The 27,141-nt window shown below is 33.2% G+C and overlaps 1 protein-coding gene across 1 annotated transcript in view; it reads left to right on the top strand.

Moving 5' to 3' along the window:
* Positions 1-18,782, top strand: part of LOC132741261 (U3 small nucleolar RNA-associated protein 15 homolog) — a 68,492-nt gene extending 49,710 nt beyond the window's left edge. Inside the window, 7 exon segments of the mRNA XM_060729392.1 lie at positions 1,577-1,712; positions 13,336-13,420; positions 13,882-14,034; positions 14,680-14,781; positions 15,295-15,428; positions 15,861-15,919; positions 18,515-18,782. Coding sequence (XP_060585375.1) covers positions 1,577-1,712; positions 13,336-13,420; positions 13,882-14,034; positions 14,680-14,781; positions 15,295-15,428; positions 15,861-15,919; positions 18,515-18,756 — 911 coding nt within the window. The 3' untranslated portion in view covers positions 18,757-18,782.
* The last annotated feature ends 8,359 nt before the right edge of the window (positions 18,783-27,141 follow it).

The following is a 27,141-nucleotide window of genomic DNA, read 5'->3' as shown; positions in this document are numbered from 1 at the left end:
TTAAATAAGGTATTATAGCAATTATCATAATAATGATATGTATTATGGATAATGGTAATAATGATGATAATGGATCTGAAAGAATCTGCCTCAGCACTAACTCTATAGTGAGAGCACTGGGTTTGTTATACAGTGGTTACTAAGTTTGATCCTTTGTCACAGGCGAGCCAAAAAAATTTCTGGTCATTTATCTGTCACCGCTGATTCAGAAATGATGTGGGATAAGTAGTTTGTCACTTGTGGAAAAATTGATAATTACTGGTTAACTGCTGGTTAGTTATCCAGTAAAGATGGTTAGGTGAACCAACAACCAACAGCTGAAAAATATAAAAAAAATGTGTTAAAATTGGTGTAAAAAAACAGACAGAAAAACATAAAAAGTGAATGACAATGTTATTTATTGCAGAGTTCAAATTTTGTTTGTAACCAATTTTCATTGTTGTATACACATTGATGATATGATTTTATTTAAACCTTCCAGTGATGTTTTATTTAGTTTATTATAAGAATCACATTAATTCATTTATCACACACCTATGCTGCTTTTGCACTGACTCCATGAAAACGGTATTGCAGGGCTATGAATATATTTTATGTGACATCATTAAAAAATTTGTGTTAAAAATACGCTGAATGTTAGCGTTAAATTATAAGCACGTCAATGAAAAAAAAACGATTTATTTTAACGGCAAACAGTTTTATTTTGAACATTTAAAAAATAAAATATTATATTCATGTAGCTTCTTAACTAAATTTATTGAACTCGGTGAATAAAATAATATCAATGCTAGCCAGAGGCTCGCATAATATAATTTTATTCAACTTGTTCAATAGATTCAGTATCTAACCTACTTTCATTTAATATCTTCTGTATGAGTGTACATAATCAAACTTAATTGAATTTTATAAGAAACATAATATGCAAATTAGATTTAATGTTTTTATGAATATTTATGAGTTGTCACCTTTTTGGTCCCATGCTTTAGCTGGCACAGTCCCTTCTATCCCCGGACTTCCCTCATAAAATTTTAATGAATGAATTGAAAAATCTTTTGTTTGAAACAATGGATAAAGGCTATAAAATAGCCAGTTGTGCTGAACAAGGTCAGGGTCCCTGTCAGCCACAGCCTGAGAAAGTGGGTAAAAAGTGTGACCATGTTGTAAACAGAAAATAGAATGAAAGATGCTTGATTAGATTTTAAATTTTGTGTGAACGATGTTCTCATACTGGTGACTGGTCACTAGTTGTGCTTGATTTCTGAGAGAATTTTTTTTTTAATTTGCAGGGCTATAATATTGTTGTGGCATTATTATTACATATTTGTTTGGGTTTTTAAATTTTCATTTCCAGAAAGGTAATGATAATGATAAAGAGTCATGCCAAGCATTATTATTTTTGTCTTGGAGACTTTTTTTGCAGACTTTCTATTATCAACAACAGAATAATTAATCATTAGCGACAGTATTGTCATTGCAAATTTTAAGATCGGTTTAACTTATATTAATTGCGCATTAACACAACCATGACTAAACAACCATCGCTAACAAGTCGCATGTTTTTCTTTACGTTTTTCAGGTGGAAATACAGTAAAAGTTTGGGATGCGCTCTCAGGTGGTAAATTGATCACTACGTTATGTAATCATCACAAAACAGTTACATGCTTGTCATTTTGTAGTAACTACCAGAGACTAATGTCAGGTGGCCTTGATAGGTAAGTTTAGATATAGCATTTATTTACCATTTGTTAATTACAGGTTAATATACATATAATATATTATAAGACATATTTGTCTGTGTGTATAGGTCTGCTCTTATATATGTGATAGTGTCTTTGTTATTCCGTTTATGTGTATGTGTGTATGTCTGTCTGTCAGTTTGTATGTCTATCCTTTCTGTTCTGTCAGTTTGTATGTCTGCCACTTGCTATGTGTCAATTTGTATGTCTATCCTTTCAGTTTGTATGTCTTTCCTTTCTGTTTGTCAGTTTGTGTGTCTATCCTTTCAGTTTGTATGTCTATCCATTCTCTTTGTCATTTTGTATGTCTATCCTTTCTGTTTGTCATTTTGTATGTCTATCCTTTCTGTTAGTCATTTTGTATGTCTATCCTTTCTGTTTGTCAGTTTGTATGTCTATCACCCTACAATGTACCGGTTTGTAGGTCTGTCCTTTCTTTTCTGTCCGTCTGTCCTGTTAAATGAGTCTGTTTTGTTTATATCTTTTGTGTGGTAAAAAAGACTTTGTTGATTATTTGTTCTGTCACACAATAATGTGATTATGTATGGCAGTAATCAACAGCAAGTAAAATAGATTACGGTATTATATAAAACCTTGTCGTACTTGGAAAACACAGACTTGAAACAATGCTATGAATATATATTTTACTTATCAATTAAAATTACACTGAAAACAGAAAAGAAAGAAAACAGAGGAGAAAGTGGAAAGCTAATTTACAGCGACTGGCACTAAATGTCGAGGTATCCACGGCTTATACGACGAGCAGCTGATGGAAGGCATGTTCCTGATGAAAACAAACATTTTTTACCCTGTTAGAATTGATGCCTACTGACATTAACTACTTGCTATCCTTGTTACATATGTTAGAAAGAAATATTTTCAGGGATATCTGATAACTATTGTTAAATTTGAGAGCAGTTATTGCCTTCGGGAGTCATGTTTTAACGAAGGAAATAACAACAGAATATTGTAAAGTACAGTCAAACCTGTGTTTAAAGTTCACCTCTTAATAAGGATCATTTTGTAAATAAATGAAGGTCACTCATCACCTATACAGTAAAACCTTTGAGAAAGACCACCTCTGAAAAAAGATCACCTTGTAAATAAATAAAGGTCACTTTTTACCAATCCTTCATTAAATTTAATAGAACATAGTAACCTCCAAATAAAGACCACTTGGCTATAAAAGGCCATGTTCAGTTCCCTCCCTTGGATGGCCTTTGTTCACAGGGTTTGACTGTGTTTAGTTTTGGTCAATTTATTGCATATAATATCGGAATACTATTTCCCATAGTGATCTGAATGGGAGGTGCAATAATTTTCATGAATGTCGCAGCTATGAGTACGTAAGTCAGGAGTGAAATAATATTACTGTTGGTGTTCATGAGTGAAATTTATTACATGCTTTTTGGTGGTTTACAGTAGTATATCAGTGAAATATAAAACTGATATTTCACTGTTTGAAACAGTGAAATTATCAATATGATAATTTTCATTGTTTTGAATTTAAGCGAGTTACGTTGTTTCAGTGAAATACCAGCGTGCATAGTACTGGAAACCAACTTTACATTGTAAATGACGTCGCGTTGTTATATTATTTTGCGCGATTTTCATTCAGTATTAGGCTTAAATGTCTTTATAAATATTTCTTTGCATATTATAAAAAGAAAATTTGTTTAGTTTAGTGTAAGATCAAAACATATTTCACCTCGTGAACACCAAAAGTTTATATTTCACTCGTGGCTGACCCACTCGTGAAATATACCTTTTGGTGCTCACTCGGAGAAATATATTCTGATATGTAACACTGAACTAAACATTATTTCCTCTATATAATTTTCCATTTTACATCATGCTTTCGTAATGTATTTAAATCAAATCCTCTGATTTTTGCCACATGACATCACGCACCCTCCTTCATGATGTCATCAAAAATCATGATGTCAGAATGTTTATTTTTGAAAAATAATTTTGTCAAATTTAAAATTATAGTTTTTTTGAGAACTACCTTTAAATAGTTGGAAAATAGCAACAATGATAAAAGAATGGAATAAAAAATGGTAGAAAATTTATTAATAATGCTGCATGTCCTTTTAACTTTTGATAGATTTTAACAACAGTGTACTGTTTATTATCAAATGATGTAGACAAAAGGATATGATGGTGGGTTGTGATATAGTCACATATTTTCTCCACCCTTCGTAACATTGTGGCCATTTTTCGTTTGGAATATACCAGATCAAGAGGGAATTTTGACGAATGGTCATAATTAGAACAATATGTGCGTTATTCTTGGGTGTCTTTTTATGAAAGAGTACATTGAACATTACGATGCTTTATAAATGATAGACAAATTGATTCAGGGGATTCCCTCTGGGAAGTTCAGGGTTGAGGGCGTGGCTTGGTGACATATTTTATGTCTTTAATGGCGTGTAATTCAAAATACGAGCAATGTTTTGATATTCGCCGATTTTCTTGTGCTGTAATTAAATTAAAAAGGTTTTAGCACCCCAATTTTTAGTAATTTGTAGGCACACATGATGGTAATGAAGTTTAATGGATGTATATATAGAGGCTGCATTAAAATAATCTGTACGAATGTAATAAACGATACATTACACTGGAGCATGCCTGTTTATAGCCAGTTCGTAGACAGCAGGTTCTAGTTAATTTATAAGAATAATGGGGCATGGTTTTTCGCCCCCCTGAGTACCAAATGTATTTTATGTCATTTCATTTTTTTTCGCACTTTGGCGTAGAAGAGATATAAACAAATGATTCTAATAAAAAATGAAAGTCCATCTGGTTAAAGGGTGTTTGGAGATAATATTCGTTTTGAAGGGAATGGTAGAAAAATAAAAACATCATCAATGCCTACTGACCTTGTGGAGGCTGAGGTAGTATCATATGGCATTTCACTAGCATTTCACTAGCGCATAGACACGTCAGGCTTTTCTTCCAGTGATTTTTCTCACTTAATTGGGAAGAGGCCTCTAAGCCACTTGATTTTTGGGGAAAATTGCTAATTTTGGAAGGAAAAAGGCAGGTTTAAGTTCAGATTTTTTGGGAAAGCAGCATGGAGTTTAAGAAAATTTTCAATTTGGAAGAGGCCTTTTATCGGAGTCTGTTATATTAAGCAGGAAAATCACTGAAAACCAAAACTGATGTATTTGGGAAAATGATATGTTTTTGAAAATACTAAAAGCTATGTACGATAAAATAGATATGTTTTAAAACTTATTTGAAATATGTCACCTTAGTGCAAATGGGTTAACTTCTTTTTAATTATATACAGAGTTCACCTTTTTACTGCACTATGGTGATGATATGATGAACATAATTTCCTCATAATGAACGATTTAAATTAATGATAATGCATAATGGACTAATAATTTAAGGATTGCTGGCCTAGTTGGTTCGAACTTTGTCATCAGCCCAGGCAAGCTATTGTTTCTATCTCATGTTGTAATGTGATACATTACCTAATTAATTTATCATTTCAAACTACAAAGAAATACTCCTGTTTGAATACAATAGATTTTAAAAAGAAACATTTAAAAAAAAACAACACTTATTTATAACTGGAAGGATTTTTTTTTTTAAGAAAAAGGAAGAAATATAATAATTTTATACATTTTTGAGAAGGGGATGGGGTCAAGATCGGTCCTATTTTGGTCTTAAATAATCTGTCTATGTAAATTAATAAACTAAAATAATCTAAATTTAAGATAAATATGTGATAAAAGTTCTGCCAATGAATGATGTGTAAACAATTTCTTCATATCTTTCCAGCGCTCATTTTAAATGGCTGGAAATAAATACAAAGAAATTTCTGGGGGAAAAGTTTTGATGTATGTGAACAAAAATAAGCGGTTGTTTTGATTGAAATCTACTGGTATGTTCCGGGGCAATAAATATCCATTTAATTTTGTTTTTAAATTTTCCCTATGTCTGGAAGAATCATTATATCGAGGCTTATCAGCCAGCTGATCAAAGTGGCCGAACACTTTCACTTCATTATTTGATATCTTCTGTTACAAATGCATAGCGGGCCTAACTGACTGCGAGTATTTAAGTTAAAGGGACAATCTGGTGAATTGAAAGGGTATTTAGTTAATCTGTCTTTTTCAAAATATATTTATGGTTGTTAACATTAAGATGTTTTAAAAGTTAATTGAATTGTAGTGTAGTGTAAAAGGGTTAAAAATTGTGGTAAATATTACTTAAACCTAAGACCTCTTTGGCCTTTGATGGATAGTCATTAAAAGAGGGGCCTCTAAGGTATTCCTCCACCAGTAAAGCAGGAAAGTCTCCATATGACCTATACTTTTATCAGTGTGACGAAATATTCAACTATATCTGCAAAAGCCTCCACCTGTAAAGCTGGAAAGTTGATGCCAGAGCAATATATATGTCCTATACTGTATAAGTATGATGTAAAACCCAACCATAAAAAAAAAGATCATCAAAAGTCTTCTCCAGTAAAGCTAGAATGTCAGTATGAGTGCATTGTATAAATCCCATGCAATTCTCTATAGGAGACGCAGTTCCCCTTTAATCAGAAAATGAATTTGGCATCAGATAAGGGTTTCCAAATTTTCACTTTCATGCTCAATTAACAATGGGAGAGTTCTGTATCTAAAACTTTTGATTAATTAGAGAAAATATGTTTTGATGAATTTAATGCATTTTATGTTTCCATTTATTAAAGTGAAACTATTTTACCAGACTAGTCATCCGCGGCAGCAGATTTTTGGTAAAACAGGGAACTTCTTTCAAAAGTAGTGGGAGTCATGTTATATTTTATGTGTTTTTTTTTTATGAAGGGCTTTTTATTTGGGATGTTCTTTTTCTTGTCATTTCGTTCTTTTTCTTGTAGCCAAAATAAAAATGAAAGTGGAGTTTAAAAAGTTATAGAAGAATAGAAAAAATACACATTTTTTTTAAAGGCCTTTTTTACCAAAATAAAAATGAAAGTTGAGTTCAAAAAAAAGTTATAGAAAAATACACATTTTTTTTTAAAGGCCTTTTTCTGATTGAAGGACTGCTTGTTTGCTAATGTTTACCAGTCCTTTTGAAAATGTCAATTTGAATAAAAAAAATAATTTCAGAATAGAATTTCAACACTGCAGTAAAACTACAGACATTGTAGCGTTATGAATTCATCATTTTAATTTAAAGGCCCATTATGCCTTAAAAATGCTATCTTTTTTTATTTCTCAAAAACTTTTTTTATTTTTTGGTATTTAAAAAAAATAATTATTTGTATTGTAGATGAACTATATACCTACATCATAAAGAACCTCAGTGGAGTCTCTATAATAATATGAGCCGCATCACGACAAAACCAACATGGCGCTTTTGCGACCAGCATGGGTCCAGACCAGCCTGTGCATCTGTGCAGTCTGATCAGGATCCATGCTGTTCGCTATTATTTTCTCTACTTGTAAAAGGGTTGGTAAGCGAACAGCATGGATCCTGATCAGACTGCGTGGATGCGCAGGCTGGTCTGGATCCATGCTGGTCGCAAACGCACTATGTTGGTTATGTCGTGACGCGGCTCATATTGTTTAATTTCAAAAGACCACTGTTGAATAAATCCTTTTTTTTTTTTTTTTTTTTTTCTAGAACTGGTCCATGTAGACAGTTTATTGCTGATTAAGATATTAAACTCGATCATAAATTGTCGATGATTTTTTTTTAAAAATATATTTATTTGTTGCAATTACAACGCAAGCTGACAGTGTACCCTTTTTTAATACAATGTCATTGAGATTTATGCTCGGTGAATTACGATTAGTATTTGTCATTAAACAAACCTGACAGGTGTATAATGGCTTCCATAATTAAGGATTCAAAAATAATTTTACGAAGACAAAGAGAAATTGTATTGTTAGATTAAAATTTGCTTCGTTACGTAAATAAATTTGTAAATTCACGCTCGAACACTAATTACATCTATTCCTATATGGTTTGTCATTTAGATGATGTATGTACAAGAAAAATAATTACCAGGATGTTCCGCTTCTATCCATTGACTGTAAAATAATGGTTTTTTATTGTACAGACCATTTTAACCAGTCTTATGAATTAATAATTACCGTATTATATCTGTTTGAAGTGAATTATAAAAGTGAAATATAATATGATCTTTTTTATATGAATTTTTTTTTTGGCTAGGAATTTCATTGAAAATGTGTGTGGCACGTACAATAAATAAATTTTTGCAATTCACGTAATATTTTAAGCGCAGGAGAGCATATTGGTATTATATATACGCGCAGGGCAAAAGTTTAATGACGGGAGTATCAGAGGTCACGCTTCTTCTGCAAATATATAGCGATGAATTATTAATCAACTGTCACAGAATGGTAGGTAGGTATTTGAAAAGTGTTCCGGATAAAATATTACATGCGAGTTCAAATGTGATATTTTCCCTCATATCTTCTTTATTGTGCTCTAATATAAGGCACTTTCATAAAAGTTACATAATACCTTTTGAAAAAATAATGTGTTTCATTCATACTCTAATAATTTGAAAAGGTTGTAAAAATTAAGAACTGCAATGAAGAAAGTATTTTTTATCTCCCGTGCTGATTTTGAAGGGATATAGATTTGACGTTGTTCTATAGCCTCAATATTTTCACTGCAAGACCGACTGATTTTACAAACTGATATACATGTATATTATAACATAGATGTCCTTCACAAAGGGCGACAGTTGTATATATAATAAAATGCCCTAGGGCCTAGGTGTTGCCCATGGATACATTAATTTTGTCTGAACATCCAAACAAATTTGCGATGGCTATGGGAGCAAATAAATTAGGTTATGGTGAATTTACTTTGATGTTATACATTCAGTAAGCATTTACGTAACTGCTTTTTCTCTTACATGGCTTGGAGTAAGTAATAGAGAGAATAAATCAGTAACCATTTCATGCACCAAAATTTGAGCACCCCTGTTCTCTCTGGCTGTCCGATGTTCAATCCTTTACTCTAGCAATGATGCTTCAATCAAATGCTACATTCATCAGGGGATTATAGGAGTTCAAATTCAATGAACTTTCTTGTTGACATTGACCAGTGAGTATTAACAGTCATGTGCTGTTGAAAATGAATTAATAATGATTAAAAGTGTCATTAATAGTCAGCCATTTTTGTTAAAAAAAATAGTGCCTTTGAAATCCAGCCACATCACAAAATTGTGCCATAATAATGCGGCATAAAGAAACCAATATTACAAAAAATGGTGTCAGCAAGTTTGTACCAGATCAGTTGATGATTGTCAGTTACCCATGGTATATATTCTGTACATACTACATTATCTATAGATGTACGGAATGATATACCATGGGTAACTGACGATGTTACCAGAAAAATCTTGAATACAGATAAAAATCTGTGAAAATAGTGCCATAATCTGACATTCAGTAATCATTATCAATAAAGGATGTCGTAATAATGTCGTAATAATCTATCATACAAAATTCTATTTTAAAATGTGTTGGCATAATAATTTAGTGTGCAATAAACAATATAAAAAATGGTGCCATAATAATATGGCATACAGTAATCTAACAAAATGAAGCAGAAATAAATATAATTTGGCATTCACTAATCAAAATCATAAAAATAAAGCTCTAATAATTTGGCTTTTAATAATCAAAACCACAAAATGATGCCATAATAATGTGGCATTCACTAATCAAAACTACAAATGATGCCATAATAATGATGCCATTGAATGATTTACTAAACAGAATCACAAAATAAAGCTCTAATAATGTGGCATTCAATGATCAAAACCACTAAATGATACCATAGTATATTGTAATAATATTTTGCATTTTATTTTCTGTGTATGATTATTTATGGCATTAATGAATGGGAGTATATAAAACACATTTTGAACAGTTATAATGGTGAAAGCACTTTATGCACACCACTCAAGAAAGTCAGAACTTACCGATGTTACATTACGAGTTATAGTAATACACTCTAGATCTAAATGGAAACATCTGTTATTTCATAATTTCTTATGAATATTTTACAATTGATATTGAAATATGTTATAATACATTATTGTGTTTTGTCGAATATTTTTACATGTTTCGTAACGATGTTTCCACGATTATTTTTTCTTTCCAAACGGTTGTTATCAAATGATACTATTAGCCGCACGCAGATTCAAAACGGGAGGGGAAAAAAGGCTTGAGAATGGTAATTAAGACGTAAGAAAGATCAGTCAAATATTTTTTTATTTGTTACGTTAATCGACTCATCAGAAGCTATCAAATGATTATGACTGTCGAAATATAAATGGAAATTTCATGTATCGACTAATTGACACCTGTCCCCCATAAATTTGTGACTCTTCAATTGGGAGGTTTTATATCTTTAATTCCAGGAAATAAAAACAGCCCCCATTTTATCTATTAAGTATTGTTTAAGTGGCTTAATGGGCCATGGAATTGAAAAAGCACTTTTGTTTGTTGTTGTTTTTTTGTGGCAATGAACGATGTATGTACCAGTACCTTGTTTCTATACTACGTTGAAAGTATACTTCACAACAAGAATTACGACTATCTAATTTGGATGAATTTTGTGAAGAAACCTGTTCAGATATTTCAGCCTTTTGATATTATAGTTGATTCACATGTTGTAATTTATCTTGTTATTAAACTGAAACATTCTATTGTTTTTAGCTCACCTAAGCCCAAAGAGCTCAGAGGTGAGCTTTTGTGATGGCAGTGTATTCATCCATCATTTGTTGTTTGTCACTATCCACAATTCCTTTAATCAACATCTCCTCCTAAAATTCTTGATGGATTTTGACCAAACTTTAAAGGAATAATCCTTATGTGGTCCTGTTATAAAGTTGTATAAATGGTTCCATTCTGATGCATAAGTAGGTGACAGGAGTTTAAAATAGACTTTAAAATTTAGATCTTTAAAAATCTTCTTCTCAGAAACTACATGCCAAAAGGCTAGATATTTGGCATGTTATATCTCACTTTGTGCTCTTCTTCAAAAGTTATATAAATCATGTCCCTGGGGTCAAATATGCCTTGCCCTAGGGGTCACTAAGTTACCATAGGCTTTTATAGGAAAATAAATGTAAGTCCTTTTTAAAAAACTGTTTAGACCTTCGTTATTTGGCTTGTAGCATTGTCATAACACCTTAGGGATCATTTAATTGATAAAGACTTATATATGAAAAATTTTACATGTAGCATTGCCAAGTGGACATCTTAAAATGTTTTATAAATCATGCTCTTGGGGTCGCTTATTTTACGATTATGCAGCCTGAAGAAAAATTGATAAACCCAGTGTGACCCCATTACTGGCTTTAACCTTTCTAGCAATGTTTCTCATGTGAGCGATCCAGGGCCATTATGGATCTCTTGTTCTATTAAATTTAAAGGAATATGTGTTCAGATTTAGAAATCATGTGAGATAAATAGTTGGTCACTTGCGGAGAATTTGGCTAATTACAGGATAGTTGTCCAGGATTTAAGCAGGATAGGTGGCCTAACCGCTGAGATATAGCCAAAAATATGTTAAAATCTGCATAAAAACCAACCAACCAAAATTTAATAAATAAACAGTGAAATAGGCTAAATTTCCTTAAATGCCATGTTAATGATATTGTTTTTACAGTAATGTATTAATTTCCATGTGTATATTAAAAATGATTCCTGAGCGCTAATCTTTTATTATAAAGTATTGAATGTTTTTGTGCCAGTATATTTACAAACATGGGATCATAAAAGTGCCAAATTCAGGAAATTAAGCATTTAGTGATGGATGGAATTAGAGAAATAAACTTGAAGTGAAATAACTAGATACAGCACTCATCTGTTGTCTCGTAAATCATCGTGGAAAATTGACACCTGAATTACAACTGTACTCAATCATATGCCGTAGATATAGAAGAGAAAAACATAATAAACGGGGGGAAAAAAACAAAAATCTCGAAAAAAATGAAAATCGCAGCTCGTTTCTGGGTAGTTTTTATAAAATGATGAAAGTTTTATGGTTCTCGTGGAAATATGTGATTAATGGAATTAAACGAACTTGCAGATGATGCATTGTAATTTTTATTTTTGGTTTTGTTTACCCCCCTTCCCCCCCCCCATCCTGTCTGCCTCTCCCCCACCCCTCCCCTCCCATTGTGATGAAAGGGAATGCTCCGAGTATTTTGATAGTTAGGTTTATTAAACTCCTTTTAATACATACAATGTATAAAGCATTTTTTGTTGGATTATAAAAGTTAATCATTTACAGTCTTGGGCAATTGGAACTCGTTTTTGCGTACATTTTAGTTTCGATTTTATTTTTTTTCTTCTTATAATGTGAGACACTGTTTGTTTTTATTGTGTAATTACAGGAAATATTACTGTATTTCACATTTGAGCCGTGTCATGACAAAACCAACATAGTGCGTTTGCGACCAGCATGGATCCAGACCAGCCTGCGCATCCGCGCAGTCTGATCAGGATCCATGCTGTTCGCTTACCAACTCTATTACAAGTAGAGAAACTGATAGCGAACAGCATGGATCCTGATGCAGGCTGGTCTGGATCCATGCTGGTCGCAAACCCATTATGTTGGTTTTGTCATGACGCGGCTCATTTAAGACTTCTGGTTCATTATGGAATCGGCAATATTCCGGATTTCATAACAAACTATCAAAAGTTTTGGATAAAAAAATGCGGTATTTTATCATATACGACTGTCACTGATTAAGTTTATAATCCCTGGATGAGGAACAAATGATATTATTTCATTTATAAAATGTTCTTCGTTTTATTCGTACAGCGTATATTTAATTATTTCAAGATTTTTATTCACTTTACGTTAACCGTTAAGAAGATACTGAATTTTTTATTTTTTGTTTTGTTGCTTTTATGAAAACATATAAATGCATACAAACAAAAAACAGCAGGTGCATGGCAGAAAATAATGGCACGCGTACGTTCTCTAAACTGCAGCGTTTAATTCCAAGGGATTAGTCTGAATTGTCCCAAATGAATGATAAAATGGAAATTAGTTATTTCGTCGTGGAGTAGAATAAAAGAAATTTGACGAAGCAGGGGGAAAAAATTGGGTAGGCGGGAGCGGAGTTTATGAAATTAATTTAATTACACCTTGCGGGGAGTTTATACAAGAATTTATTATGTTTTTCACTAGTAAAGTTGTGATTGCGCTTTATATTAGCAGGGTTTATTGTTTTACAGGCTTAATGAGAATTTTCTCACTTTAAAATTGTTCATAATGTGTTTTGAATGATGTTATAGATATATGTAAGAGGTGAAGATGTTTTCATTTCAAGTTCGTTGAGAGGGGAGGGGGGGGGGGCAAAGTGTTTAGAAAGCCGCTTTTGGTGAAAAAAAAAAATCTGGTTGATTCTTTTTAAGCAAAAATGTTGTTGTTTTTTATTTGTACATAATCTCTACAAAACAAACAATAAATTAAAAAAAAAATACCTTTACTGAAGATGTTCCTTCATAAATTAATTTCATAAACTCTGCTAGCACCAATCCAATTGTTTTACACTTAATTTCATGTTTATTTTTGTATTGTTTGATTTCAGGCACGTAAAGATTTATGATGTTGGTACATACCAAGTTGTGCATACATTAGACTACCCTGGTGCGATACTTAGTCTAGGCGTTAATGTACGTATAAATTATTAAATTGTTAATATTTATTATATAATTATGAATTTTTTTATTTTTTTATTCCTTTAAGGTCACACTATATGTACAAAAACGATGTGTTAAAATTGGTGTTAAAAAAGACAAACATTTTGCAAGAGGGCTCTAGAAGAGGTTTTGGTCTAGAAGACGTTGCCCAAGAGAAGGAGGATGGTCCTTCTTTGTAGTCTGATTGTGGCTGAAACTTTGCACAAAGGGGCATGTAAAGTCTTTTTCAACCGAGGAGAACTTTGAATTATTTCATGTGAGGAAGTTGACTATAATCCAGCTACTTTGCATATTGTTGTTGTACCCGCTCGTGCCTGTAACGATGCGCTGAGGAGCACCTAAGTATAGACGGAAAGTCCCCATATTACAATAACATTACAAATTACTTATTATTAATAACGGAGCTCCAAAAAATGTATGTGATATATTTACAGAAAGATGACAGTTTACTGGCTGTGGGTACAGTGGAAGGGTTGTTATCTCTACAAAGAAGAAAACCGGATGATGAGGTGACAGTGAAGAAACCGAAGAAAAAGACGGTCTCGTTTAGATACGGTCTTCGCGGCAAGACTATTATACCTAATAAGGTAAATTACATTGATGTCGTTTATTTATCAATCTTGTTGTTATCGTCTACGAGAATATCATTGTTATAGCGTGAAATTGTTATTATAAAATAAATTGAATAAATAAAATAGCAATTCAAATGATTTATTCTTTGATTATTGAAAAAACACCGGCGTTTAATCTAAAGCCTGCATCTTAAATGTTCTGAGCACATTTTACCAGAAGGCAAGGATATGCGAGCAGTACATGGCAAGACCCATCTGCATATCTGTAAAGTCTGACTGTATTCACTCTTGTTAAGTACTCAAGCCCTGGACCTGATGAAACTAGAGTGATCACCCTTTGCTACCAGTACAGAGAAAGACTGACAAGGCTCTGTATCAATTGTAGCTTAATTTTTGTGTTTTCGTAATGAAATCTGATAAACTTTTAATGGATTGTTCCAAATTTGAAGCAGAGCTAGACGGTTACATAGATTCTTGAGAATAAGGCTTAAATTCATTATTTCATATTTAATCCCTCAAACTAGCAGTGCAGTCTTTTCTTATATACAAATGTACTCTTTGAATAACATAAAACTGTTCCAAATTGTAAGCTGGACAGGTCCATTATATAAATAAGGGATGTATAAAAAGCTCATGACATTGTCTTACATTGTTTTTCAGGATGATTATGTGGTAGAGCACCGGAAGAAAGAGCAGCTAGCGAAATATGATAAATATTTCAAACATTTCGAGCACAGTAAAGCTCTAAATGCAGCATTAGATGTGAGTGTTCATATCCATTCATACTCCTTTTAGATCAGTATAAGTATATCAACTTTTATGTATTAGAATTTACTGGCGTCTGTGGCTGAGTGGTTAAGGATGTTGACTTCAATTCACTTGTCCCTCACCGCTGTGCGTTTGTATACTGACTGGGACTGGGATTCTTGAATGCGAGGAAGTTATCCAGCTAGCTTATGGAACGTTGGTGGTTCTTCTCAGGTGTCCATTCCTGCCTGAAATAATCCAAATGTATTGCTAATGACACACTGTCACTGGAGTCATTTCATGATATTTCTATAATAAATTTACTGTTCCATGTGCAGATCTAGCATTTATCAAGATTTTTTTTGCACTAAAACTCCAGATCCAAACCTTAAGCTTTTGAAATAATTATTATTGCGTGCTTCATGTCAAATCGTCATTTAAAGCTTCCATGTGTATTAAATACTGGTTAAACGTTAAATATTAAGGTTGATAAAATGGGGCATGAAACTTGGTTGTTTGTTTTTGCAGAGAAAAGTGACGAGACTAACACCAGCTGTTACGGTATCTGTCATGCAAGAACTTATACGTAGAGGCGGAATTAAAGCCGCGCTAGCTGGGAGAGAAGGTTCCTCACTGAAAAGTTTATTTATCTTTTTACAAAAGTAAGTGGAAAAAGTTTTTAAATGTGTATAATTTCATTTATATAAGTGCTAGCCAAGTGGTCAGCTTTAAACTTTGTAATTGTTTTGAAAAACTTTACAGCTAATATTATTAAAAATATTCATAACTAGATCTTTATAAGTTGTTAACTAAACATTTGTGTGCTGTATACCCTTATAATCAGGCCATATAACTTGGGGGTTATATAACCTTCACCTCTAGGCCATATAACCATTTCAAAATTCTTCAAAGCTACGAATTAAATTCGAATACAACTATTGTAATATAGTGATATTCGTTTTCAACATTGGCATAGCAAAGATACAAAAAGAAAAATGATTAATCTACTACTGGGGAGATATTACTCTAGTAGCGATAAAGTTATTTTGTAATGGTATTATTGTAATGTAAATGAAATTTGTATTTTGTTTTAGGAATATCTCCAATCCCAGATTTACAGCAACTCTGGTTGACATAGCTAACTTGATATTAGGTAAGTTCTAATCTTCTCATCTCTTTATGAACATGTGAATTTAACAGGCCTATTCCACATCAGACACCAGCACACGTACAATTTTATCTCATCTATCACAAAGTGACAAGGTGAGCTTTTGTGATCACAATTTGCCTGGCGTTTGTCCGTCTGTAAACTTTTACTTTAAACGACATCTCCTCGTAAACCATTTAGCCAATTTCATTCAAACTTCACAGGAATGTGCCTTTGGTGGTCACCTTTAGAAATTCTTCGAAGAATTTAATTCCATGCCAAACTCTTGTTGCCATGGCAACCAGAAGAAAAATCTTATAAAATCTTCTTGTAAAAAAATGAAAGAGCTAGAGCTTAGATATTTGGCATGAAATATCTTCAAGTGGATGTCTACCAAGTTTTTTTCAAATAAAAACCTGGGGTCAAAATTGGCCCGCCCAGGGCGTCATTGATTTTCCTTATATGCATATAGTAAAAACAAAACAAAAACTTATTTTAAAAGACCCAAATAAACAAGTTTTCCGACTTAGGTGAACAATTTAGGGCCATCATGGCCCTCTTGTTAAATTTTGTCAACCTTTGCCACCCTCAATGTCTTAAATGGACTTGTCCATCTTTCAATCTGGACAAAGTCATTTATCATTTTTAGGGAATTTTTTTTTTTTTAAATGAATTGACTGAATTGTAAACAGTGCAGACGATGATCGTGGTCGGTATTGTTTACATGGGCAGGTCAAGTTTATTACACAGTTAAATTAACAAATGGGCAGTTCTAAAATAAAAACAGGGCAATTTTGTAACACAAATTCATTAAATCTGAAAAATAAATTTCTATATAAAAAAAGCGGGGCAATTCTTAGTACACAACTTCAGCGAAATCTGCAAAGTGTACTTCTAAATTCAAAACAGGGCAATAAATTTATACAAATTCAGTTAAATCAGCAAAAATAATTCTTATTACAAAGCAGGGCAATTTTTTTTCTCCACAAATTCAATTAAAAGAGAAAAGGATAGCTCTACATTAAATGCAGGGCAAATTTTATAACATTTAAATCAGCAAAGGGTAATTCGAAATGGAAACCAGGGCAATATGATAACAATTGGCAAAGGATAGTTCTATATTCAAACCAGGGTATTTTATTACACACATTCAGTTGAATTAATTAATAAATTAAAAGCAGGGCAATTATATCGTACAAATTCAGTTTAAACAGCAAAGGATAGTTCTAAATTTAAAGCCCCAAAAAATATTATTTATTATTACACAAATTCACCTAAAATAGTTCTAAATTCAAAACAGGCAAATTTATTACACAAAAGTCAAGTAATATTAGTAATGAATGAATTTTAAAGTCAAAGCAAAGGATGTTTATTACACAAAGTTGTCAGCAGCAAAGGATAGTTCCTAATTCGAAACAATAGAAGATCACCATACTGAAGGATAAATGCGTTCATCCGTTTCGCCGATTTAGAAGTATTTGTTGTAGGCTTGATACTTTATACCAGTGAAAATTCAAATCGTAGAAAGGTTTATAAATATATAATTTCATATAATTATGAGGCTATTATATGGGAAAGGAAGTGTCTTTAATAACTTGGATCGCATAAAGTAGAACAAGAGGCTTACATGTGTCGGTGTCATCAATTATTCAATACTAAAATCATTTCAGACACTCGCGTGTAATTTGTGTCTAAATGTACATCTGAAATTGTAGACTTTTGTGAATAATAAAGTGGTTTAAATCAAATCGTATTTTCAATCTGAAACATAGATAAGCAGAATTATTATATTGAGGGAGACCTCGAGTGCCCCTTAATGCATGATTTCAAACATGAACAGGCATCTGAGTAAGGGGTGTCCATTGCTGAGTGGTTAAGGTTGTTGACTTCAAACCACTTGCCCCTGACAGCTTTGGTTTCAAATCCCAACTGGGACTTTGGATTCTTTCATGTGAAGAAACTATCCAGCTAGCTTACGGAACGTCGGTGATTCTTCTCGGGTGCTAGTTGTTGCCTGATATAATGCTAGGAAGGGGCACCTGAGGTCTTCCTCCACCAGTAAATCTGGAAAGTTGCCATATGACCTATACTATGTTGGTGCAAGGTTAAACCAAAAAATAAAAAACATTAAAGTAAGAACCACCATGTTCTGTAAGCAAGCTATCCTCACATAAAAGAATTCAAAGTTATAATGAAATTATAAAAACATATGTAAGTAAAATATAGATAATGAAATAATACTTGATATATTGATGTACAATGTATCATTGGATATTGTAATATACTGCAAAATCATTATTATTTGTGGGGCACTAATTTTTTCGTGGTTTTCATGGATAGGTCAATCCACGAATTTAAGATCCAACGAAATTTCATTTTGTCTGCTCTAAGATTATTTTGCATCACATTATTTACATTATAACTTTTTTTTTGAAAAAAATAATTTGTCCACGAATTTAAATACCCACGAAAATGTTCTTTGTTAAAAAAAAAACCCACAAAATTTCATGTCCACGAAAATAAATGACTTCACAGTAGTTGATATGCTTTGGACTAAATAAATATCAGCTCTAATATAGTTTTCTTTTTGTTTTTTTACAGATATATACTACTCTCAGATAGGGACGTCCTCTGTGTTGGACACAGAGTTACACAAATTACGCGACACGGTGGATCATGAAGTGATGTACACAAAGCGTTTACTGGAGGTGATTGGCGAGCTTGATACTCTATTCTCGGCATCACAACAGTTTGAAGTGACGTCTGATGGTACTGGACCATCTGTTTCACACGATATTAATGAACTGACATTAAAACCTTCAAAGAGTGCAGAAGTTTCTTGATGGCAAAATTAAATGTTAAAAAAAAATGAAAATAAATATTAAAAAAAAAATACTTTTGTTTCTATTTTGGTCAAAATTTAGCAATTTAATATTGGGTGGAACAAATGAATTTCATTTTAATACATGCAATTTCATTTTCTGTTGGTTAAAATAAAAGTTTTTTGGTCAAATGTTAAGTGCATTCCATTTAAATGGTCAAATTATGAAGAATTTTCCATTTTGGTAAAAAATACCTGTATTAAGTACATTCAATTTTGGCCAAACTTTGGTTATTTTATTCTGCTCATAATAAAAAAAAACATTTTGGTCAGGAAAAGACTTTTCCTGACCAAAATGTTTTTTTTTATCACTGTGGTTTCAGTCAAACTTAGTAATTTTTATTCTGTCAAAATAAGTTTTATTTTATTTAATTGAAATTTTTTTTTTCAATTTGGTCAAAAAAGTGATTTCAATTTGTGTCAAACTTAGTAGGTCTTTCAATCAGATGTTGATGTTCTGTCAAAAACATTAATTTTATCCTGCATTTCATTTTGGTCAAAATATGAGATTTGCATTTTTGATCCAACTTTGTAATTTCAACATGGTTAGTAAAACATTATTTTATAAAATACAAAATTATTATATAAACTATGCAGAATTTTTTTTTGTCATATTTTCCTGCAGTTGATGAATATTTGACATAGAGTAGATGGAGTAACTGACTCAATATTTTAAACTTCATGTACACCCAAAAATTAAATTTTGAAATTTCCCAATATTTGAAATTCATAAATATTTGATAATTGTAACAAGATGAGTTCATAAAGAAAACTCTTGGTGACTCATATTTCTGAAATGGACATGTTATAATTTTTGATTACTTTGTTTAAAATCAAGAAGTTAAAAAAAAAACTTTTAACATTTTTTTTTTCAACCTGCTTGAAAGTGATGATTCATTTTTTTAAAGATATTTAAATTAAGGAAATTATTTTGATAAGATAAAACGAAAATTAAGCCAAAGTATATATACATGAATCATAGAAGATTTTTGGAGTTTTTTCCAATTAAATCCCTACTTACGTTTCAAATGTAAGTTTTAATTGTTGACCTATAGTCTTCTAATACAGTTTCATACACTGGTTTTGTCCAATTAGCATACTTCGTGTTAACAATAATAGAAATTAACTATCTATATAATTGACGAAAATTAAGTTTAAAAGCCGTACATACGGTATTAAAATGGGAATTAAAACAATACAGTGATATAATGTGATACTCTCTCAAGGATATTTTGATACCTCACAAATGTAGACAATGGATTAGAATTTGGTATTGTTAAATAAAAGCTATTGTCATCTGGGATTACATTGAGGTTCTTGTTTTGACCAGATAAAACTGAAAATCCGCGATTTTTGTTGTGTGTTGTTTTTTTCATGAGTCATGGAAAAATTGTTTTTGCTAAATATTTGCCATATTTCATTTGAATACCATAAAAAGGGATTTTATGATCGGGGTTGACATAATTATGATTAAGGGGCTTTGATATCGACTAGTTAGGTAATAATAACTTTTGTAGGGCCAGTGTAAATGACTGCGATGACAGATAGATTTGTTAGTCATTTTACGCCAATGTTATTTCCAAAGACAGCAATTGGTAATAGGTTAGGGATACATGTGTTCGGGGCCAAATTTAAGCTTAAAAAACCAAAACTATTGCGCTTAATTTAAAGCCAGGGATATTATAAAACTATTGTCTTCACAAACGTAGGCCTTTCTGGAGAAATACAATTATTATAAGGACCAAACAAGTGTTGCTATGATCCTTTTCAATTTCACAAGTTTCCAGGCACACCTCCGACAAAAATTTTACTGTTTCAAAACTGATCCAGACTTACACAAATGCTATGTCAACCTGCTGGGACTCTATGTAATTAGCATTTGCAATCAGTGTAGCGTCAGGCCAGCCTGCACACAAGTTCAGTTTAAAGTTATATATTAAAAAACAAAAATTGCAGCTACTAACAATATAGATCCTTGTGAGACTGAACAGATGTGCAGACTGGCCTGGCTCCAGTATATACACAGATGTGCAGGCTGGGCTGGCTCCAGTATATACACAGATTTGCAGGCTGGCCTGGCTCCAGTTTATGTGCAGGCTGGCCAGGCTCCGGTATATGTGCAGGCTGGCATGGCTCCAGTATATACACAGATGTGCAGGCTGGGCTGGCTCCAGTATATACACAGATTTGCAGGCTGGCCTGGCTCCAGTTTATGTGCAGGCTGGCCTGGCTCCGGTATATGTGCAGGCTGGCCTGGCTCCAGTATATACACAGATGTGCAGGCTGGGCTGGCTCCAGTATATACACAGATGTGCAGGCTGGGCTGGCTCCAGTATATACACAGATTTGCAGGCTGGCCTGGCTCCATTATACTATACATGTGCAGGCTGGTCTGGCTCCAGTATATACACAGCAGGCTGGCATGGCTCTAGTATACACAGATGTGCAGGCTGGCCTTGCTCTTATATATACACTGATATGCAGGATGGGCTCGCTCCAGTATATACACAGATGTTCAGGCTGGGCTGGCTCCAGTATATACACATGCACAGACTGGCCTGGCTCCAGTATATGCACAGATGTGCAGGCTGACCTGGCTCCATTATATATGTACACATATGTGCAGGCTGGGCTTGCTCCAGTATAAACACAGATGTGCAGCCTGGGCTGGCTCTAGTATTTACACAGATGTGCAGACTGGTCTGGCTCCAGTATATACACGGATGTGCAGGCTGCCCTGGCTCCAGTATATACACAGATGTACAGGCTGACCTGGCTGCAGTATATACACAGATGTGCAGGTTGGACTGGCTCCAGTATATACACAGACTTGCAGGCTGACCTGGCTCCAGTATATACACAGATGTGCATGCTGGCCTGGCTTCAGTATATACATGCTAAAGACTTCATTCCCTTTCGTTTCCCATAGTGAAGGGTTAAAATGCAGCCAACAAAATAATATAATCCTTAATTATTTTCTTTCATTAGGATGGAAGCTGATTGTTTTCACATTGATTCACTTTATAGATAGAATCCAAGTCATTAGATGGTTGAAGACATTCAAGTGGTACTTCATTCTTCAGGTAGAAAAAACAACAACAGACAAGTGTACAAAACTATAACCAGTTGTTTCAATTACGTACATTTAATGGAAAATAAATGATTTGACCTCTTTTCTCACTTTTTTTCCTTCATCCAAAGCGGTTTACTGATGTAGATGTCATTTTTTCCCAGTCAATATAGAATGTTTTTAGGTGTTGTAACATCAAACGATTTGATTTGATATGAATAAAATAGATTCTTATTTTTATTTGACTTTGATAATTTGGATACTTATTTTATTTTTTGTGTGCGTTATTTTTTCGTATCAATTCCTATTAATGGCGTTTTTTAATATACATGTGTATATCTATATTGGTTGAAATTCTACCTGTAATTCTTGGAAGTATTAATAATGATACAAAACTCTTTCTCTGAAGAAAGAAGTCGTATGATCTGTTTTACATGGTTATCTAAGTAATAGAAAGAGCATCGAATCACGAGACTATCTGATTTGTACGAGGGGACGTAGGTCATTTTTCGCAAGCAGAATAATTATTCTGGAAACAGGGTAAAAACTGAAAGTTTGCACACAAGTTAGTTGTCTGGACCTACATCAAATATTTCTTTCGTAAAATTATTTCCAGTCCCGTCATGGCAAAAAGATTTCAACGGACTCCCTTTAACGTGATTCCATGAAAACTAAGGAAGGGCCTCTTATAATTGACTCTCACTGCAAAAATTGGCATTTAAATTCCATTCTATATCCAGTCAATATAAAAACAATTCAAATTGATCAAGGTATTGTGTGTAATTATTGATTTAGTATATGATACAATTAAAATATACTCTCCCAATTGTGGGGTTATTTCATATGGCACTATAGATTAAAGCAATGTATTGTTATCAACCATTGAATGAGATAAATGACAAAATTATTGTTTAAAATGAAAGCGAATTATTTCCTTGTATTGAAATCGCGGGATAGTTATAATTATTGCATTGTCAGTGAGTCGTAAAATTAGAGAGATAAACTTTGACTTTCTGTGATCTAATTTACCTTGAAAGGATAGGGTTTTTATTGTTTTGCAACTGATTAGAACGCATTAAAAGTTACGGTTGGTCCGAGGACTGGTTTTTTATAATTCTGTTTGCGTCTCGGCGGAGACAAAAACATTTTTGTAATGAATTAAAGTCAATAAGTTCAATTGAAAAATCATGATCTTGCTATATAGGGAATATAATTTAGATTTCTTTTGAATTATAACACAAATGTACTTTTTGAATTGTTTTCTTAAACAATAACAAACAAATCATAAACTGCTAATATTAAAGGGACTCCACTGAGGTTTTTTGACATGACGATGCTGGAAATATTTTTTTTTTTTGAGATTAATGTCCTATTTTATGTAGGTCCAACCAAAAACTTCGCTTTCAGAATAATTATTCTTATTGTACAATTGACCCAAAATTAAAAAAAGTGTTTGCAACGCTTTTCACTAATATCGGGTAAGAATTACGATTTTCGATTTACTTCTGCGTATATTTCTTAATTATATTTTGCACATCTTTAGGTACTATGCTGAGCTATGCAAAAAAAAAGTGTTTTCAGGGTTTTTGGACCTCAGTGCTGTTCTTTTAATCGTGTCCACTCAATTCGTTTACGTTTCAAGTGGTTTTTGGGTTTGGGGGTGGAGCGTTGTTGTTCATGTTTTTGTTCGGTTTATATCTAAATAGCCGGTCTGTTAAGTGTTTACACAAGTCTATTGTTTCCACTAAAATTTTACCTTTATTTTATGCTTAGTTATAATATATATTTTCGTGTTTTTTTCCAACTTATTTTTCAGTTATATCTATATAAACGTTTAAGATCTTTTTTGCTCACCGGAATGAAAAGTTCAAGTAAATTTGTTCAAATAAGTGAATTTCCCAGCGACAACAATCTTCAACAGCTCCCTGTGACGACAACTTACGTATTTGACGTCATTGCTTAATCGGAACGTCCTGGGCTATTATCCATAGTAACCTTATCCGAAGACTGACGGAAAGGGCCGAAAAGTTGCGATTGTTCATCGCTTTGAGTAGTCTCAGGATTATGTATAGCGTATATGGTTTTGATTGACTGTAAAGTCGGTAAATAACTTGTCCCTTAATAGTGTTGCAATGACAGTTTAAAATAAATTTGACGAACTATTATGAATTGAACAAATGGATGATTGCTCACTGAGTAATTTGTTTTTGTTTCCAATTGTTTGAGGAATCCTTTTCTATGGTGTTTGATCTTTCCAACTTGCCCCATCCCCTCCCCTCCACTCCCCACCCCCACTTCCCGTCACCACCTAAAATTCTATTATACTGACCGCGTGCTGTACTGATGACATCATCTCGTGAGAAATTTGGTAATTGCTTTATGACATTGAAGCGGTTTTAATTTGTATAACTTAATGTGTTTAAGTCGGTAGATGATAGTTTAAGATAACATTGTCACAAATTAAAAGCCTATTTTTCCGTTTTTGTTAAATTATAGAATATTAAAACATTTCTTTTTTACTAATGTATTTATTGCATGCCATATTGGTAATTCTTTCAGTGAAAAAATCATTTAGTATTGTTACATTTTATTCCTAGATTGATTTAATAGTTTTTTCACGTCCTTGATCGGTCTAATGGAGGGCACTTAAGTGAAAATGATACTAAGTATACTGGGCTTAAATAACCGTGACAGCTTTTTAATGTAGCATCGTTCCTCGTGCAGCGATGTTGGTAAAAAAAAAAGTCAGGAAACGAAATCTAAAGCCCCAGTCACATTAGAGCTTACGACCAGTGAAGACCAGTTCACGATCACCAGTGACCTCTGGTCGCGGACAATCTTTAAAACGTCTTACGACGGTCATCGGTGATCTTTGACAGTCGCAGGCTATCTTATTTAGGTCCCACGACCAATTTCAGTCGTAGAGAGGTTTTTGAGCTTGCACAAAAACCTCCTTGCGATCAAACAGGTCGCTAGTGATCTTATAAGGTCTTAGGCTGTCGCACGATGGTCGTTCAGAAGTGCGACAATCTTACGACAGTCTTTTCAAATTGCCACTAGTCACTGACAATCTTGAGTAGTCTTTAGTAATCGTGTGATGGTCGTACGACTAGTTGTAGGTGATCGCATGACAGGTCACGGGTAGTCGTAAGTAATCCCACACAATCTTGAGACCATCGTACGTTTGCTTATGACCTGTCGTGCGATTGTCAATGATGACTGGTCTTACGATAGTCGCAGAAGTAAATTTATACGTGCAAAAATGGTTTTGGTCGCAGACAATCGCTGATGATCGTCAGTTTCACAAGTCGCCGGTGGTCGCAAGTTATCTTAAGCTCTAGTGTGACTGGGGTTTAAGATCAAATGGGCAGACAACCGTTCAACCGTCGACAGCCATACTAGTATATACATGTCGGTGTAAAAAACAATTGACGGACAGTGCATCTATTTTTAACATATCCAAACTGTGTTCGAGTAAATTAATGATATGGATTCATAGTCAACTTCCAAAGGAGAATGCTAACAAATTTCTGGTCCTGTGCAAGCTTTACTTAACGTGAATTTTGACTGAAAATAACCACACTTTCCGATGAGATGCGCCATTAAAAAAATCTCATGATAAATCATTTTAAGATACGATTCGTAAACGTCAACATTTCGTCATTAAATATTTTCCAAACCATACCTTCAAAAATGCTTTTCTTTTAAAGATATAGGGTATTTAAGTTTGAATGTCTCCAAAATTTGAGTAACGTCATCAACCGTTCGCCTCTCTTTAATGATAACATCGACATCCACATATCGGCAAGAATGAATAACGCTGAAAACCGTTCAACGAAACAATTTTCAGGGCTTTTGTGCTATATTAACTAAGAAAGAGTAAAACTTGTTTGTGTGGTTATTTTCAGTCAAAATTATTATCTATACGCATGTAATATTTTTAGTTTTATATCCATCATGCTTTTCTTGCAGTACCTCACCCACTTCCGGTTATTTGAATTGCAAAATTTATTATCCGTATAGTGTATATTTGATATTGTTTAGCTCGCCTAGAGCACGAGAATTGTAATCTCGACATTGTGGGTTCGATTTCCGGGCAGACCAACTAAAATAACTAATTAGTCTTTCGGCTGAGACTTTAATTCAAGGTCCCGTATATGAGTGCTTAAACACTTGCACGTTAAAGAAACAGGAGAATCTTCTGGCATCGAGGCATCATTCTGTATCTGTATCTTGCACTATCCTCTAAAATATCAAATGACTAATACGCATCGGGAGGACTCGCCCATATGGGTCACCGGTGGCGAGTATAAATAAACAGATTTGATATTGCCCACACATGGTGATGACTATTCAAGACACGTCCTCCTAACTTGACCGACGTACTTGACTGACATGTAGAAATATTTTGATTTCTCGATTAAAATTCAGTGTTAAAACTGATCTCCCATAAAAGCTAACATTAGATGTCAAGAGATGATTTTATTGTTTAGGAGGAAAATTTTTCTTCTTTTTTTCCTTATATTCATATCTGATGTTAATCTAACTTGAACAGATGTGCTGGAATTTGTCCTTCAGTTGGGAAACTAAACTGCCATGGCCTGGCATCGCGTTATAAAATTAATAAAAAAAGAACAGAAATGTCACGTTCAGTTATTGTGTACTAAACCTGAACCCCGCTCAATTAATTGGCTTCGATTCCCAATAGAACGGCTTGTGATGAATCTGTTTATAGTGAATAACAGCTTATCAAATTCAACATTTTAAAAAGCCATTGTTCAGATTAAAACCAAATCGGGTATTAGGCGAGATAAGATCAACTCTGTTTAAATGTCGCTCAAGCCAATGGTTTTCTATGAGCATCAAAACAACGATCGAAGTCCACTTTCTTGTTTGGTAGGAAATCATGTTTAAATGACGAATGTGAAATTATATGCTTGAATTCGTATCTGTACGTATCAGTTTCAAAATTAAATAAATCGCTTAGAATAAAAAAATGTCGTCTGCATCAAGTGGCAATGCAAATGTCTAATTATAGATTTGTCGTTTTTGATATGACATAAATGCTATAATTGATAATGCAGAGAGATGAAACATTACGCGTAGGAATAAAAATACTCCTAAGATTTGTCTGATATCCCCCATAATATTGTCGTTATAATATTATAATCAAATTCAACATGAGTAGCATTTTGAAACTTATCTCATCTCCTTGGTACGCGCATGGCGTAGAGAAACTCGGGGCATCGGCAGAAGATTTGAAAAACTCGTAATGTC

This window comes from Ruditapes philippinarum, unplaced genomic scaffold, assembly GCF_026571515.1.
Source record: "Ruditapes philippinarum isolate M1 unplaced genomic scaffold, ASM2657151v2 ctg1593_1_1_1_1, whole genome shotgun sequence".
In the NCBI taxonomy this organism is placed as follows: Eukaryota; Metazoa; Mollusca; class Bivalvia; order Venerida; family Veneridae; genus Ruditapes; species Ruditapes philippinarum.
The sequence above is the reverse complement of the archived record's forward strand: the minus strand, read 5'-3'. Positions and strand labels throughout refer to the sequence as shown.